Source organism: Drosophila albomicans, chromosome 2R (genome assembly GCF_009650485.2).
Source record: "Drosophila albomicans strain 15112-1751.03 chromosome 2R, ASM965048v2, whole genome shotgun sequence".
Classification (NCBI taxonomy): Eukaryota; Metazoa; Arthropoda; class Insecta; order Diptera; family Drosophilidae; genus Drosophila; species Drosophila albomicans.
Window position 1 is genome coordinate 34,221,936 of NC_047631.2, and position 15,946 is coordinate 34,237,881.

The 15,946-nt window shown below is 47.4% G+C and overlaps 5 protein-coding genes across 6 annotated transcripts; 1 reads left to right on the plus strand and 4 right to left on the minus strand.

Annotated features, from left to right (window-relative positions):
• Window positions 1-1,003: 1,003 nt before the first annotated feature.
• Window positions 1,004-2,946, minus strand: LOC117573752 (probable cytochrome P450 6d4). The gene is made up of 3 exons (XM_034257136.2): window positions 2,257-2,946; window positions 1,998-2,200; window positions 1,004-1,940 (listed from the first exon to the last, which is right to left on the minus strand). The coding sequence occupies exons 1-3, from the start codon at window positions 2,943-2,945 to the stop codon at window positions 1,285-1,287; spliced, it is 1,548 nt and encodes a 515-aa protein (XP_034113027.1). The 5' UTR covers window position 2,946; the 3' UTR covers window positions 1,004-1,284.
• A 638-nt stretch (window positions 2,947-3,584) lies between these two features.
• LOC117573753 (probable cytochrome P450 6d4) lies at window positions 3,585-5,490 on the minus strand. Of its 2 annotated transcripts, XM_052007845.1 has the most exons (4): window positions 4,866-5,009; window positions 4,570-4,716; window positions 4,314-4,516; window positions 3,585-4,255 (listed from the first exon to the last, which is right to left on the minus strand). In XM_052007845.1, exons 1-4 carry the CDS (start codon window positions 5,006-5,008, stop codon window positions 3,600-3,602), a joined length of 1,149 nt encoding a protein of 382 aa, XP_051863805.1. In that variant the 5' UTR covers window position 5,009; the 3' UTR covers window positions 3,585-3,599. The 2 variants fall into 2 exon arrangements, with proteins under 2 accessions (XP_051863805.1, XP_034113028.1); XM_034257137.2 differs by having other exon boundaries at window positions 4,570-5,490.
• Window positions 5,491-5,581: 91 nt separating this feature from the next.
• On the minus strand, window positions 5,582-12,844 carry LOC117573749 (activating signal cointegrator 1 complex subunit 3). The gene is made up of 6 exons (XM_034257129.1): window positions 12,608-12,844; window positions 10,820-12,498; window positions 9,787-10,762; window positions 9,323-9,731; window positions 6,373-9,261; window positions 5,582-6,312 (listed from the first exon to the last, which is right to left on the minus strand). Exons 1-6 carry the CDS (start codon window positions 12,745-12,747, stop codon window positions 5,854-5,856), a joined length of 6,552 nt encoding a protein of 2,183 aa, XP_034113020.1. The 5' UTR covers window positions 12,748-12,844; the 3' UTR covers window positions 5,582-5,853.
• A 612-nt stretch (window positions 12,845-13,456) lies between these two features.
• On the plus strand, window positions 13,457-14,040 carry LOC117573757 (trissin). Its single transcript, XM_034257142.2, has 3 exons — window positions 13,457-13,553; window positions 13,605-13,698; window positions 13,757-14,040. The coding sequence occupies exons 1-3, from the start codon at window positions 13,529-13,531 to the stop codon at window positions 13,935-13,937; spliced, it is 300 nt and encodes a 99-aa protein (XP_034113033.1). The 5' UTR covers window positions 13,457-13,528; the 3' UTR covers window positions 13,938-14,040.
• Window positions 14,041-14,111: 71 nt separating this feature from the next.
• Window positions 14,112-15,841, minus strand: LOC117573755 (opsin Rh6). Its single transcript, XM_034257139.2, has 4 exons — window positions 15,498-15,841; window positions 14,891-15,425; window positions 14,549-14,829; window positions 14,112-14,489 (listed from the first exon to the last, which is right to left on the minus strand). Exons 1-4 carry the CDS (start codon window positions 15,668-15,670, stop codon window positions 14,369-14,371), a joined length of 1,110 nt encoding a protein of 369 aa, XP_034113030.1. The 5' UTR covers window positions 15,671-15,841; the 3' UTR covers window positions 14,112-14,368.
• Window positions 15,842-15,946: the final 105 nt, after the last annotated feature.

Below are 15,946 nucleotides of genomic sequence, written 5' to 3' on the forward strand. Positions count from 1 at the left end.
TATGAACCGAAGGAAATTGAAAAATCTGTGCATATCCGTCGTTGCATACTCAAGAAGCGTAATAATATACGTTTAGACAGATGGAATAACTTGCCAACCCAAGAGTCATCAACATCGTTGTCCATTGAAGAGATCAGTGAAGACCAAGAGACGTCATTAATGTTGGCGGAAATACCCAATGAATGGCCCAGTAGTCCCAATGGTAGCAGAGTTGCGTCTGATAATACAATTAACTACCCAGTTGCCGACATATCTTCAGGTCCCATTTCCGGCGAACCTCAACTTCGGCACGTCGGAAATACCGAAAGCGAAATTCTTCCATTGCCTACGATTGCTGAAAACGAAGACGTCAATATGTCTAAAAATGCCGGAGCCGAACATTCCCAATTGGCTGCAAATGATCAGTCTAAAGATGCCCAGAAATCCATGGAGAAGCGTTTGGAAGAGTCAGGGATCGATTGGGAAGCTGCAGCGATGGCAATCAATTCTGAATCTATGATCATCGACTTGGCTGCAAGTGATCAGTCTAAAGATGCCCAGACATCCAAGGAGAAGAGTTTGGAAGAGTCAGGGATCGATTGGGAAGCTGCAGCGATGGCAATCGATCCTGAATCTATGATCATCGACTCGGATGTCCAGTCGCCACAAACAGAGAGTGAACCACTTGTTGAAGATTACGCCATCTTCAGCTCCCATGTGCTCTGCACATCGACGGAGACCACTCAAATTACTGACGATTTAATTTAATTTTCGATTGAAATATTCGCTCTAATTTAGAAGTATTAACTAAAAAAACAAAATACTATGGGTTATGAAATTTAAAAAATGTAAAATGAATTGAATTACAAATTTTTTAAGTATGCTACCGAGTAAAAATAGATTCTTGTTCTTCGAATGAACTAACACTAATGAACTAAACACTAGTTGTATATTCATCACCCTGGCACAACCCTAAAGTCCAAACAAACCCTGATGAAACAAGCAGACTCTTTATGCAACTGTTCCTTTAAATAAATACCTTTAATCTGTAATAATTATAAATAAATTTATGTGCTGACTAATTCGACAGATAATACAAGTGCAACAAATTGAAGCATTTAATAAAAAGTGTTGACTCCATTAACATTCACAGCTCTGACTCGACTCTATATTTATTTGTAACATCGATAAGGAGGTTTAAATACTATTAGTTATCTATTTCGCACCACTATCTTAATGGCCTTTTATCTAATCGAATTTGCGGCATTGTCGAATTTTATTCAATTCGTAACTTCGGCAAATATTTCATTGAGACACGGGGGTCCTTTTGGAGAGACGCACCTTTACGCCCTCCTTTGGCATAAGGGCAATGCCAGAGGCTTCGTACTTCACCTCCCGTTTGCTCATCACTTCGATATTAAAATGTTGTAGTACTTTAACGATGGCAAGCTTTGAGTTAATGCGGCCCATTCGCTGTGCAATGCAGATCCTGGGTCCCTCACCGAATGGCATGTATGCCACAGGATTGTAGTTCTTTGTCTCCTCTGCAAATCGATTCGGATCATATTTGTCGGGCTCCGGGAAGTACTCGGGGTCGCGGTGAATGCCATAGAGGGAGATCACGACGGGAGTGCCCTTCTTAATCACATGGTCCGTGTCCGGCAAAGTAAAGTCCTTAGTACACTCTCGGTTTAGGAGAGGAAGACCAGGATATTTGCGCAACGTTTCATTCAAACATAAGTCAAGGAACTCCATCTTGTTCAGCACGTCGTAGGTAATTTGTCCATCGTTCTGCTTCAACGTCTCATCTACCTCATCTTGAAGACGCTTCAAATGTTCCGTATGCTGAGCTAGCTCAAAAATTGTGAATGCAGCTGTTGATCCTGTTGTCTCCTGACCAGCAATATAAAATATAAAAGCTTGCGCGGTAATCGCTTCGAGCGACATGCTTTTTAAACGGCCTACAACAATTGGAATAGTTATAGAAGTGAATTAACTGCACGCGGAGAACAACTCACCGTCATCTGTCTTCTCTAAGCTCCAGATTTTGTGGTCGTCCTCATCGATGCTGCCGTTGTTCCTCAACTGCATGAGCAGCTGCATCATGTCCTTGCGCACAATGCCGTGTTTCTCTCTTTGCTCCATGGTCTCCTTAACAATGGCTAACATTGCTAATCCAACAGGGTTCTGCAAGCCAAGGCGGAACATCAGCCGTGCGACACTAAAAAATAGGTAAGATATGAGTTGGATTTTCATTACCTAGTGCGGGCTACTTACGAAGGAACCAGGAATATCAGCATCCCAAATAGAGCTGTAAATCTAGTATTGACTCGGGCAGCGGAAACTAGCTTCTTAAACTTGTTGTTTGGCTGCTCGTAACTGTTGATGTCCATCCCGAAGATGGTGGAAGCTATGATATCGATGGCATATGTTTGCATCACGGCCTTAAGGTCCACTTCCTTGAAACCTTGTTCCGGAAGTTCTTTCTTCAAGTGATACACCATCTTGTCTCCAATATCCTCTCCTGTGCTGTACATTGCCTTTAGCTTGCCGGAGGTGAAACAGGGCGAAAGTTTCTGTCGCATAGAACGCCAGCTCTGGCCGGGCAAGGCAAAGATCGATGCCGACAATGGATTCTTCTCCTCGTCAACATAAACGCCGCGATCGTGGAAACTTGCGAAATCTTGAGCCAACACTCGTCGAGCTAGCTCAGCGTCACGCACTAGTACAGCCGGACGGAAAAGTAAATAGGTGCCGAGAAAACGTTCTTTACTCTTTAAGTAAACATCGTGTACAGCCAAGCCCATGGCCTTCTCTCTTCTCCAGACGCTACCGAGACATCCAAAAGGAATAGATGCATTTTTATCGGTGGGAAAGCCTTGTCGTTCCCAATATGAGTAATGATGTTTGAGATAGTACCAGCCCAACGCCAATAGCGAGAGGCCTAAGATAATCAAAGAGAGCATTTCCAAGTTCGAATAGAAGCGAATAGAATCGAATAACACTCGACGCGATCAAGCGCAAAACTTGTCTGACTGGCTTCGATTCGTTGACTGCGCACTTTATACAATCCATGTTGACGCTGATTTCATAATGTACACGCGCTCTTTCGTGTTGGTGCTAAGAGCATAGCTACACTTTGTTTGAAATGTACGAAATCCATGGAGGAGCCATTAGTTTCTAATCTATACATTCTGATAATACGAAATCTTATCTCTATTTAGGTGCAAACATTTTGAACACTTCGATTTGTGGTAGGTTCACTATAGATTGGCATTTTAGTTCAATTCATGCCCTTTCTGAGATAAATATAACTTGGCTTCGTGGATTGAATATTTTTTTTTCATACAATAGTAAATTACTTGTACAACGTCGCTGACATCTATAATCCCAAAATCTCAAGATGGTACTGGTGATCGAAGTCAGTTCGATATTAGATACAACATGATCCTTTGAAGTGCATTCAGATACAGTCACTGCTCGGACTAGACTCGATATATTTATGTAACATCGATATGAAGATTAGACTGTCCAACATTATCTTAATAGCCTTCTATCTAATCGATCTTGCGGTATAGCCGAATTTCATGCATTTCATAAATTTGTTAAACATTGAATCGCTACTGAGCCAAGGTTGTCCGTTTGGAGAGACGAACCTTTGCTCCATCCTTGGGCACTAGTGGAAAGCCAGAGGGCTCATACTCTAACTCCCGTTTGCTCATCACTTCGATATCAAAGTGTTGCAGTATTTTTACAATGGCTAGCTTGGAGTTAATGCGACCCATTCGCTGGGCAATGCAGATCCTGGGTCCGTCGCCGAAGGGCATATATGCGACGGGATTGTAGTTCTTGGTTTCCTCTGCAAATCGATTCGGATCGTATTTGTCAGGATCCGGGAAATACTCGGAGTCACGGTGTATTCCATAAAGGGAGATCACGACAGGAGTGCCCTTCTTAATTACATAATCCGTGTCTGGCAAGGTAAAGTCCTTAGTGCACTCTCGGTTTAACATGGGCAAACCAGGATATTTGCGCAAAGTTTCGGTCACACAGAGGTCGAGGAACTCCATCTTGTTAAGCACATCGTAAGAAATTTGCCCATTATTCTGCTTCAACGTCTCATCCACCTCGTTTTGAAGTCGCTCAAGATGCTCCGGATTCTGGGCAAGCTCAAAAATAGTGAATGCAGCTGTTGATCCCGTTGTCTCCTGTCCAGCGAAATAAAAGACGGTAGCCTGCGCGGTAATTGCCTCCAGCGACATGCTCTTTAAGTGTCCTGCAGCAATGAGCTTCGTTATTGCAATGATTTCTATTGTATATCGAACACAACTTACCGTCATCTGTGGTCTCTAAACTCCAGGTCTTACTGTCGTCCTCATCGACACTACCTTTGTTTCTCAATTGCATAAACAGCTGCATCATGTCCTTACGCACAATGCCCTGTTTTTCTCTTTGCTCCATGGTGTCCTTTACAATGGCTAACATGGCAGCTCCGATCGCATTCGGCAAGCGAAGGCTAAAGATCATCCGTGCGACGCTGTAACAACGAGTGTGGAGTTAAATTTTCTAACATAGAGTGAAGTTTCTTACGAGGGAATTAATATAACCAGCATCTGCATATAGGCCATTAGGCGATTATCGGTTGGTAAAGCGGTAACCAACTTCCTGAACTTGTTATCAGGCTGCTCATAACTGTTGATATCCAGTCCGAAGATTGTGGAGCCAATGATGTCGATGGCATATATTTGCATCACAGCCTTAAGATCCACTTCCTTGGAACCTTGTTCCGGCAATTCTTTCTGCAAGTGATTTACCATCTTGTTTCCAATGTCTTCGCCGGTGCTGTACATTGCCTTCAGCTTTCCGGAGGTGAAGCAGGGCGAAAGCTTCTGTCGCATAGAACGCCAACTCTGACCGGGTAATGCAAAGATCGATGCCGACAATGGGTCTTTTTCTTCATCGACATACATGCCGCGATCGTGAAAACTAGCGAAATCTTGGGCAAGCACTCGCCGGGCCAACTCTGCATCACGCACCAAAACAGCTGGACGGAAGAGTAAATAGGTGCCGAGAAAACGCTCTTTACTTTGCAAGTAGACATCGTGAACTGCCATGCCCATGGCCTTCTGCATTTTTAAGACGCTTCCGAGACATCCAAAGGGAATAGAAGCATTCTTATCGGCGGGAAAGCCTCGTCGTTCCCAATATGAGTAATGATGCTTCAGATAGTACCAGCCCAACGCCAACAGCGAGAGGCCCAACACAATTAAAGAGATCATTTCAAAGTTCAATGCGTATATCACTCGACGCGATCAAATGCGAAATTCGTCTGACTGGCTGCAATATGTTGGCTGCGCACTTTATACAGTTCATGATGGGTGGAATTTCATAATGTAGGCGTTCTCTTTCGTGATGTGGTTAAGAGTATTAATACACTAATATAAAATGTAGGAAGCTCTTGTAGCTAGGGGCAGTCATTTTAAGGGAGCATTAGCGGCACTTTAGGGGAGTTATAATCTAATCTATACCTTATAATTAACACAGAATCTTATCATTAGTTGGGTGTAAACATATTGAACACATCGAATTGTGGTAGGTTCAGTTCAGTTTGGCATTCTTAATTGTAGTTCAATTAATGGCTTTAATGGGATAATTACAACATGGTTTCTTAGCTTAGCTGCAATATAAAAATGTTTAACATAATCATATTCGTATGCGTTATTCAAAATTCAAAATCTGGGGATCACATCACGTCCTAAGCTAGTTTACGACTATTATTAGAATTACTATTGGACTAAATCAGCCTCCAGCTTAAAGAATGCTCGTGATACGTGGAAATGGGATGCATATATTAGTTGTGCTAAGTTGCAGCTTCTATGCCTTGGCGTCGATAATCTCAAAGTGCAGATCGTACTGCTGATCGAAACCAATCAAGCAGTCCGACATCAGATACAGCGTGAGCTGCAGTCGCCCCCGTCGAGGCGTCGCCTGGAAGGATATGCGGTTGGAGGAACGAGTGCCGCGTAGAGTCAGTCGCTTCATGGCTAACAGCTCATCATTGGACTGTGATCCGAGCGTCAGGAACCAAGCCTCGTTCTTTGGCTTGGGATACTTGGGACAGTGGATGGCGTAACTCTGGCCAGGAGCGCGTCGTTGGCCGGCAACGTTAAGGCGCTGCAGATCGATGCACAGCACATAGTCTTCGTTAGCATGCAGTGGAGTCCACACAACTGTTCCTTCTGCAATGGAGAGTGGACGCTTGGCGTACTCATCCTCCAAATAACGACCCTCCACAGATACTTGCATTGCCAATTCGGGCAGCTCTTTAATAACCTGTGATAAATAAGCGATTGTTAATCAAAAGTTAGATAAAAGGACCATGTGCTCTCTTACCCTGTACATCTGCTCTATATCGTGCTCTTCGAAAGCGTCGCGCAACGGAGCAGCCAGCAGCTCGTAGTCATTTCTGCATAACTCCTTTAGCACTGGCAGCGTCAGATAGTCATGATTATCGTGGGCAATGTTTAGAAACACATCCACATTGGCCTCGCTGACAGCAGGCAATGTGAGGAACTCACAGGCGTCGAACCAGCGTGCCTGGATGACGCACTGCATCAATTGTTGCACTACCAGACTGGTCGACAGCCAGCCACGCTCCGCGGTATAGTCCACCATGGCCTGCATCACACGCGTCGCATTGTCCAGAGCCGACTTGGTGTCCGTTAAGTAATCTGAGTTGGGCAGCGTTTGGCGGGAGAAGTGCGCTTGAAGCAGCAGGAATGTCTTGGTGTATGGCGAGTCCCAGCTGGCCGAGGGTGGCCGGAAGCGACTCGTCTCGGCCAGCTGCTCGTTGTATTTGTCTTCGTTGTGACGCACGGGTTGTTGATCGAACTCGTAGCAGTCGGAAATAGCCAGCAGCACCTCCTTGGTGTCCATGCCAGGCTGCAGATCGTCCAGGAAATGCTTCATTGTGCGATACGACAGATAGTAGAAGGAGCTGATGCGGCCTAGGAAAGTGGGCACTAGGAAACCATCCCGCTCAACAACACAGGCAGCTCCCTCCAACTCGTAGACCACTTTGCCCACCAGGCTGGACATGAAAGCATTCACATTCTCTGGTTCGATGCCCTCCAGCTGATAGTAGGAGGGATTCCGCAGCAGACGGCGGAAGAAGTAAGTCCAGGTGAGGTAGTCGAGAGCCGCCTGCTTTGTCTGCACTGTGCCCGCCACAATCTCAGCATTGATATGCTCCGGCAACACGCCCAGCAGACTGGACTCCACGGGGAACGGATCGTAGAGGAACTTCTTGTAGAAGTTCTTCTTCTCGTCATGCACCAGCACAACAGCGACTCCTTCGTTGTCAAACTGCGGTCGTCCCGCTCGTCCCATCATCTGCAGCACATCCGTGATGGGCATGTCCACGTACTTCTTCACCTTACCATCGAAGTACTCTGTGCCCTTGATGACTACCAGATGGGCAGGCAGATTGACGCCCCAGGCCAACGTGGCTGTGGCCACGAGCACCTGGATCTTGCGGTTAAGGAACAGTTCCTCGACACATTTACGATCCGGCTCCTGTAAACCAGCATGATGCAGTCCGATGCCAAATGCCAGGCAGAACTTGAGGTTCTGATCGCGAATATTCTGTAGAATAAGTTCCATCTCCTGTTCGGCTATGTGCAGGAACTGCTTGGGATTCTCGTCGCCCGCCACAAAAGTGATCAAGTCTAGAGCTGTGAGACGCGTTTGACGACGAGAAGAGACAAACACAATAGTCGGCTCACAGGGCGAATAAGTACGAATGGCCTGGAATGTGGGTCGATTCATCGTGGCCATGCGGGGACAGTAGTGCTTGCCTGGGAAGCCGTTGATGTGCACCTGCAGCGGCACAGGACGCACCGAGGGCTTGAAGTTGTACAGACCCATGCGCTTGATGCCCAGCCAGTTAGCCAGGTCCTGGGCATTGGCCAGGGCCGTGGACAAGCCCACAATGCGAATGGATCTGCCTGTGTGTGAGCTAATGAAGTTTGTACGCGACATAATGACCTCGATAACTGGACCACGATCCTCGCCCAGCAGATGGATCTCATCGATCACAATTAGCGTTACATGCTGCACATAATCTCGCGTCTGCCACGATCGACTGATACCGTCCCACTTCTCAGGCGTGGTCACAATCAGCTGCGACTCGCGAATGGCCTGAATGTCTGGTGTAACGTCGCCTGTCAACTCAACTACTTTAAGGCCGAGGGAGGAGCGCTGGAAGCGCTGTTGCCAATCCGAGATGCGTTCCTTGACCAACGCCTTGAGTGGCGCAATGTAGACCACTTTGCACTTGGGATCCAGATTCAGAGCACGAAAGATTGCAATCTCTGCAACGATTGTCTTGCCGCTGCCCGTTGGAGCGCCGAGCAGCACGTTGTTGTCCGTGTGATAGAGGCAGTGGAAGATCTGCGTCTGGATGGGATTGAAGTGCGAGAAGCTGTAGAGCGACTCATAAAGCTCGTTCTGCAGGCTGCTCACTGGCAGTGGACGCAAGGGCAGCAGTTCCGTGAGCGGCGGATGATGCTCGGGCAGTACAAGGTGCTGGAAGGACAGTGGAATGCAGGTGGTGCTGCCCAGCCAAGTGTCGCTGGTGACACGAATGTAGTACTGTGGCGGCAGTGGCTCCTTCAGTGGTATGGTCATCACAAGCTGCTGCGACTGTCCGCTGAAAACGCTCTTGCGATTCAGTTGGAACAGCTCCGAGTGATAGATGTAGTTGGACTCGGGATCCTCGATCCACAGCCAGAAGCTTTGACTAGTCTTGCCATGCACACGATCATTCCAGGTGAAGTCGGGGAAAATATTGACTGTGATACGCAGCACGGTGCGTGTGATGGGCTGCAGACTAGCCTCCACTTCGAGTAGCGGCAATTCCTGTGCAGAGCGAATGACCAGCTCAGCATAGCGATCACTGCGCAACCATTCCTTCAGCTCGCGCTGCTCCATATCACGCAGTCGATAGATACTTAATCCACGACGCTCAAGTTTGTCAATGGTTTCCGCATTGATGGCCGGGAACTGACGCAGATGGCTGTCGTAGTCCCACTGCCGCCTCTCAAACATCTTGCACAGCTGCAGCATGCGTCCCGTGAGAATGGCGTTGTTTTGTCGCAGCACTATCGAGAAGAGCGCTCGCGCAATTCTGCCAATGTTCTGCGTGATGTAGGACATATCCGAGCTGAGCGAGAAGGATTTCACGTAGCCATTGGACAGATAAGTTTGTATCAGAATGTTAACCTGCAAGCAGAACGGTTAGTAAGGTCCACTTTCAAAATAGTTTCGTATTCCATTCTCTTACCTTGCCGCAAACATTTTCACTGCCACCAAAGGCTTTCAACTTGCAGTAGTATTCGAGCAACTCATCTAGCTCCTCCAGCTCGTCGTCGCGCACTTTGAGCTGCTGGAACTCCTGCGCCTGCGACATCATGGCCAGCAGCTCAGATTCATTCATGAATGGCTTCATCAACTCATTGAACGTTTCCACAGTGTCGTATTTTATGTAAAAGTGGGAGGCAGTGCGTCCCAGATCGGTGATATTCATGTCCATGGTGCGTTGATTAAAGCGCATCATCTTCGCTTTGTCCAAACTCATCGATGCAGACATGATTAGCTGCCTCCGACGCGCCTCAAGCGTGGGATCCTTTTGCAGCTCGGCGTACTCAATGCCATAGACATGGGGATTAATGCGCATACGAACAAAAAGATAGCTGAAGAATAGATAGTCTTAAATAACATACGAATACAACTAATGACTTGACTTACGTGTAGCTGAGCCACTCGATAGCCTCTTCCACGTTGCAGATCGTGCCCAGTCCAATCTCTGCGTTTAAATTGTCAGCCAAGCACTGCACAAAGTTGGATTCGATGGGGAACTGATTGGTCAGCAACGAAAGGTAGTGATTGAGCTTGTCGTAGCTGGTGATGATGGTGCCCACGCCGCTCTTGTCAAACTGAGGTCTTCCTGCACGTCCGAAGATCTGTAGCACATCCAGAATGCCCAAATCCACAAAGCTGCCGTGCTTCGCATCGTAGATATCCGTTCCCCGAATGATGACCGCATGTGCAGGCAAATTGACACCCCAGGCAAGCGTCGCCGTGCAGACAAGAACTGTGATGTGGCCCTCCACAAAGTACTTCTCGACCATTTGACGATCGGCACGCAGCATGCCCGCATGATGCATGGCCAAGCCACAGGAAAACAGCTCGACGAGTTGCTTGTTTCTACTCTTTTGTATGGAGCGATTGGCCAAACCATGTGCATTATTATCCGTCGGCAGAAAGAGCGCACTTGTGTTGTTCTGCTGCGCCAATTCACGGATCACGTTTGCAGTTCGCACCGTCGCATTGCGGGCATGAACGAAGACCATAACTTGGTGTCCCTGCTGCACCATTTCCAAGCACTTTTGGTAACACACCTGATCCATGTCGGCAATCTGCTGCAGAGGTTTCACTGATTTGATGCCAATAAAGTTCGTGTCCAACGGCACGGGGCGGAAGCGTGAGTCGAAGTAGAAGAGGCCCTTCATTGGATTCACGCGCAGGAAGTGCGCCACATCGATGTAGTTGGGCAGTGTGGCAGACAAGCCCACGATGCGAATCATGGATTGCGAGGATTCCACGAGACGCAGCGTGCGTGCCACCAACGCTTCAACAACTGGACCGCGCTCGCCGTGTAGCAAATGCACTTCATCGATGATAAGCAGCTTGACCAGACTGATGAGTGCCACATCTCCACTGCCTGCAAATAGTACAAAGCGTTAACAAAAATAAATAGATTGGAGTTTAAGTAGATTACCCTTCCTGGTGACCACATCCCACTTTTCTGGTGTCGTTACCAGTATTTGTGTGGCCGTCATCTCCGCCTTAGTCAGCTGCATGTCTCCTGTCAGTTCGCGAACGCTGATCTGCAGCGATCGCAAGCGCTTTGAGAAGTTCTCGACCATTTCCGCCGCTAAAGCCTTCATGGGTGCAATGTAGACAATCTTGAACTGATCCCGATTGATGATGCCCTGTTCCAGATGGCAGTGAATCGTGTGAACAATGGTCAACATGGCCACGTTTGTCTTGCCCGCTCCCGTTGGAGCACAGACCAGCAAGTTTTCGTTGCTGTGATAGGCCACGGGATAGACGACAGACTGGATGCGATTCAGTTCTTTGCAGTTGGCAAACGCCATCTGTCCAATATCATCCAAGTCGGCAATTTTGATGCGTTGATTGCCCACCGTCAATGGAGGCGGTTCACTTGCCGGAATCTTGACTTCCTCCCACTGCTTATTGTCGATGCGTTCAGCATTCTCCGGTAACGTTATGCGACTGCCTCCAATAAAGCCGGCATGCTGCTTGGCCTCGAGTTGGCTGTCGAACACATAAGGATATCGAATGGGTGCCGTATACGTGGACTGCTCAGCCTTGATCGCTTTGGTAGTCAGGAGCAGCGGCTCTCGCTGGGACGCCTCCAGAAGCTTGCGCTGATGTTGCATGCGCAGCTGCTGCGCGGAGATGGCCACTGCACCGCCGGCGTCGTCGTCATCCTCCTCGTCCTTGATGCTGCGCATGATGCGTTGCAGTTTCTTCTCCTCACGCCGCTGCTGCTTGCCTAGCTGCTTCTCCTGCGCTGATTGCACCACGACAGTGGTGGCCACAGTGGGTCGTTTCTCGGCGCCGACAGAGCTGGCCTGTTCCTTTTTTTGTTTCACCTGCTTGACGCGACGCGATCTCGAAGCATACTGTTCCAATTGCTGGGCAATCTTGGTGCGATCCTGCAGCAGTTGAATGACTAGCTCAAAGTGCTCAAAGCCCAGCAACTCCATCAGTTCATTCTGCAGATCCTCGCTGCTGCGCTTCGAGCCAAGAATATCGCCCACGCGACTCAACAGATTCTCATCCTCGAGCTTCTGGGAAATGCTCAGCAACGTTTCCAACTCCGAACTAAGCTTAAAGCCATCTGTAGAGTTGCTCTGCGTTGCGGCTGCCAACGTTGCACCTTGCGTCTTATACTTCATGGTGAACTTGTTGATTGTGCGGTTCTTGAGCGCGGCTTCTGGCGATAGATTCGTTAGCAAGCTGATGTCCAGTCTGTCCGCCGGCGTACAACTAATGTGAATATCTTCGCCCCACAGCGGGCTGTCGTAAGTCTTGCGCTGCGACTGCATCCAGCGCTTTAGAGCCTGTAACTCATCCTCCTGTAGAGCATCCGCTATGGATCGGACAGCGCTGTGGATTTGCGTCTGCTTCCGATCGAATGTGTTTCCGAACATGGCGTGCAGTCGTGTTGTGGTGGCCACCAGCAACACGTGTTGATCTAGCATCAGCCAGAACAGATATAATGCTGCATGCTCTACCACCTGGGGCTGCTCCTCGTATCCCATGCATTCCTGCACTAAATTGCGTAGTTTTTGCAGTTGCACTTTTGCAGCCGGCTGTTTTTCTGCCGGCAACTGTGCCAGCAATTTGACAATGGTTTGTTCACTTTTCCTTGAAATAAATAAAAGTGTAGCATATGTTGGCACCCACACATACACGACACATGCACACAATTGAGATAAGTGGAATTTCATCAGGTGTGAAAATTACAGCGGCTTACTCAGTGAAACTTGTCGTCGTGGACGTCGCTGCAGTTGTAATTGCTGAACGTTCCTGTGATAGTCCATTGAAGCGCTGTGGCCTCGATTCCAATTCTGTTTTTGCACGCAGCGATGCACTTAGTCGTGGCGGCTCCCACATGTTCACTTATTATTAATTTTATCTTAGGAAAATTTAATTTTCTGCTGCTCGAAATTGTGTCCGTCTCTTCGCAGCTGTTTGTGCTCAGCTGTTGCTTCTCAGTGGCGGCGTTGCCATCTAGGCAAAATTATCGCAATGCCGGTTTCGATATATTGAATGTCGCGTATCATCGCAGATCGTGAATCATCGTGTATCGTATATCGTAAGCAACTGAAATGGCCATTTAAAATTCTTCGTTTGTATATAAATAAATTTGATAGCATACACCCACTTATTCTTAGATTGTTTAATAATAATGTCATTCACATGCATGCCATGTCGTCGGGCAGGGTCGATTTCAAACTTTTATAACCTGTGAGAAACTGTTGTGATTGCGGTTAGCTCACACATACACACACACACACCCACTTAAGCGAAGCAACCTCAAAAAGTATGCTACACAAACTTGTTGCGCAAGTTGCAATTGTGCGTTTGTGTGTGTGTGTGTGTGCGGATGCTTTATTATGCGTCGCATGTCCATATCCATACTTGGATGAATCTGTTTATTCGATGGTCTGCAACATGCTTCAATGGTCACTTTGAATTTTACTGCGCCGTTACTTTAGCGTGTGTTTGTCTGTGTGGATCTTTTGAGCATATATAAGAGCAGAGACACTTGTAGCTCTGTCCTTTCAGTTGCTGCTGCTGTTTGACTCGGGTCAGCCCATCACAGGACTTCCTATGTGTCTCACAAGCTTCTGAATAATATATTTTCCCATCAAGTATCCGCAGTTCCGACAAAATGCATATTCAGATCATCTTGCTATGTGAGTATTCCAAAGATTGAGTAGTGTCCAGCTAATGTCGTAAATCTTTAGGCATATGCTTCATGTGGTTTACTTGTTCCGATGCCATTCCATGTGACTCTTGTGGCAAGGAGTGCGCCAGCGCCTGCGGAACCAAGCACTTTCGGTGAGTGACCTTCAAGACTTTAATGATTTAATATTAATTTCCAACTTATCTTGAACAGAACTTGCTGCTTTAACTACTTACGCAAACGCACTGATCCGGATGCACTGCGTCAGAGCTCTAATAAGCGGCTCATTGACTTCATATTGCTGCAAGGACATGCACTGTTTACACAGGAGTTACGCGAGCGACGAAACAATGGCACCTTGATTGACCTCGACTTCAACACCTACTACGCCTAAGGCGACAGCTAATCCTCCTCTTGTACCCTTTACACCATGACAATGACTTCGACCAGCGAATGTTTGAAATGTTAGTTTTTCAATAAAAATCATAAAACTCTTTAGAGGCAATGTGCTTTATAAAGCATCTGACACAAACACGCCTTATTTCAGAAGAAGAAAGAAAAAATTGAATTTGATTTTGATTTTGTATCAGTTGCACTTTAATATCTCAAACTACTTATTCACTTTCCATATTCCATTTTCCTATTCATTTTTTTTTTTACATTTTTGAATGCTATCTTTTTTTTTGGTTTTTATAGTTTGTAAGCAAAATGCTTTAGATTAGAATCCTGTAAAGCTCTCAGTTCCTGTGTCTAAAAATCACAAGTCGTCATCTTCATCCTCGTCGTCTTTGGTTGCTGCAGTCGTCGTTCTTTTCGTTGGTTTGTTTAGGCCTGAGATTCGCTAACCTCAGCGGTAGCCTGAGTTCTGGAGTCTGAGGCAAAGTCGTCCTTACCACAGGCCAGGCAGGGCATCTTCTCCCTGAGCACCTGCTTGTACTTAGGATGGCTGCCGGGAAAAAAGATAATATAATAATATAGCCAGATTTTTGTGTAGGCCAAACTCACCTCAAGCCATACACAATTGGGTTGTAAACAGCATTCGCCTTGGCGAACACCGAGCCACAAATTGTTGCCAGTGGCGAGAGGTACATGGACTCAAAGATGCCCGCATAGTTGATGATTGTGTAGGGAGTCCAGGCGAAGAACCACAACGATATTGTGGTCAATGCCACCTTGGCCAGCTTGATCTCAATGGCCTTGCTCTTCTCTGCCTCGGTGTTGCGCAGCGAGGCGACATTCATCTTCTTCGCTTGCTCCCTCATGGCCTTCTCGTGGGCGGCCACAGCCTGGGGATAGCCACAAAGATTGTTTAAGAGCTTGCCTCACCAAGCAGTTCTTTGTACTCACCTTTAGAATGTGATAGTAGGAGAATATGATGGTCATCAGGGGAGTGAGATACACCCAAAGGGAATAGACAATGATGTAGGATCGATTCCACCAGTCCTTAGCAAAGTAATCCGTACCACAAGCGGTCATGTTGCCCTCAGGAACATATCGATTCCAACCGAAGAGTGGCAACAGTGCCCAGATGCCGCAGATGAGCCACACAATGAAGAGACGGATTACAGCTGCCGTTGCAGTCAGCGGCTTTCGTGCCATGCCCTTTACAATGACGCAGTAGCGATCGTAGGCAATCAGAGTCATAGACCAGATGGACACACAGCCGAAGAGAGATCCAAACATGCCGTAGAGCTCGCAAAGGAACGGACCCATGATCCAGGTGCCGTAGAATCCATTGAGCACAACCGGGGGGAACATGGTGAACATCATCATGAAGTCAGAGAAAGCCAAGTTGACCACAAACATGTTCGAAGGTGTTCGCAGTCCCTTCGACGAGGTGAACACGTACATCACGATGAAGTTGCCGGTCAGCGAACTTATTCTGTTAGGCAATAGAGAAAAGAAGAGATTCAGTTCAATGGTTCAATTGGAACAACGCTCTTGAACACTTTACCCAAGCACGGCGATAACAAAGCCGATGATGCCGAACCACATGGGCTCCAATGGTGGCCACTGATACCAGTAGGGATCCACCATGTGCATGATTTCGGCGGGCACGCTCTCCGCCAGGCTGAGATTGTTGCCATCCCGCAGTTGGGCATAAGCTGGATGATTTAGACTGATCATGGCTCAACTGTGGTCTATCCCAGCAGTTGACTTCGATTTCGGTGGTCGATCTTCGTTTGTAATTGGCTTCGATTGCGATAGCGACTCCACTGAACTCCGACTGACTCCGCGGCAGAACTATTTGCTGTCCATAGCAATTGAATCTGGGCCCCGGACTGGACGCGAATGCTCTGGCCTGGGACAATTGGGCTGCCTTTATATGCGACGTGTGGTAGGAAACACTTGAGTCGCGAGCGTCTTAAGACTAATTGCCCCCTAATCCAATTAGAACGCACT

Excerpts from the sequence above, each read along its gene's own strand:
- LOC117573757 (XM_034257142.2), top strand. The coding sequence starts at position 13,529 with ATGCATATTCAGATCATCTTGCTAT. Across the intron at positions 13,554-13,604 it reads TATTCAGATCATCTTGCTAT|GCATATGCTTCATGTGGTTT; the intron begins GTGAGTATTCCA and ends GTAAATCTTTAG. Across the intron at positions 13,699-13,756 it reads TGCGGAACCAAGCACTTTCG|AACTTGCTGCTTTAACTACT; the intron begins GTGAGTGACCTT and ends TATCTTGAACAG.
- LOC117573752 (XM_034257136.2), bottom strand. The coding sequence starts at position 2,945 with ATGCTCTCTTTGATTATCTTAGGCCTCTCGCTATTGGCGTTGGGCTGG. Across the intron at positions 2,201-2,256 it reads CTGATATTCCTGGTTCCTTC|TGTCGCACGGCTGATGTTCC; the intron begins GTAAGTAGCCCG and ends CCTATTTTTTAG. Across the intron at positions 1,941-1,997 it reads CTTAGAGAAGACAGATGACG|GCCGTTTAAAAAGCATGTCG; the intron begins GTGAGTTGTTCT and ends CAATTGTTGTAG.
- LOC117573749 (XM_034257129.1), bottom strand. The coding sequence starts at position 12,747 with ATGTGGGAGCCGCCACGACTAAGTGCATCGCTGCGTGCAAAAACAGAA. Across the intron at positions 10,763-10,819 it reads GGATGTGGTCACCAGGAAGG|GCAGTGGAGATGTGGCACTC; the intron begins GTAATCTACTTA and ends TACTATTTGCAG. Across the intron at positions 9,262-9,322 it reads GTGAAAATGTTTGCGGCAAG|GTTAACATTCTGATACAAAC; the intron begins GTAAGAGAATGG and ends TTCTGCTTGCAG.
- LOC117573753 (XM_034257137.2), bottom strand. The coding sequence starts at position 5,258 with ATGATCTCTTTAATTGTGTTGGGCCTCTCGCTGTTGGCGTTGGGCTGG. Across the intron at positions 4,517-4,569 it reads CTGGTTATATTAATTCCCTC|CGTCGCACGGATGATCTTTA; the intron begins GTAAGAAACTTC and ends TCGTTGTTACAG. Across the intron at positions 4,256-4,313 it reads TTTAGAGACCACAGATGACG|GACACTTAAAGAGCATGTCG; the intron begins GTAAGTTGTGTT and ends TCATTGCTGCAG.
- LOC117573755 (XM_034257139.2), bottom strand. The coding sequence starts at position 15,670 with ATGATCAGTCTAAATCATCCAGCTTATGCCCAACTGCGGGATGGCAAC. Across the intron at positions 15,426-15,497 it reads TTTGTTATCGCCGTGCTTGG|AATAAGTTCGCTGACCGGCA; the intron begins GTAAAGTGTTCA and ends ATTGCCTAACAG. Across the intron at positions 14,490-14,548 it reads CCAATTGTGTATGGCTTGAG|CCATCCTAAGTACAAGCAGG; the intron begins GTGAGTTTGGCC and ends TTTTCCCGGCAG.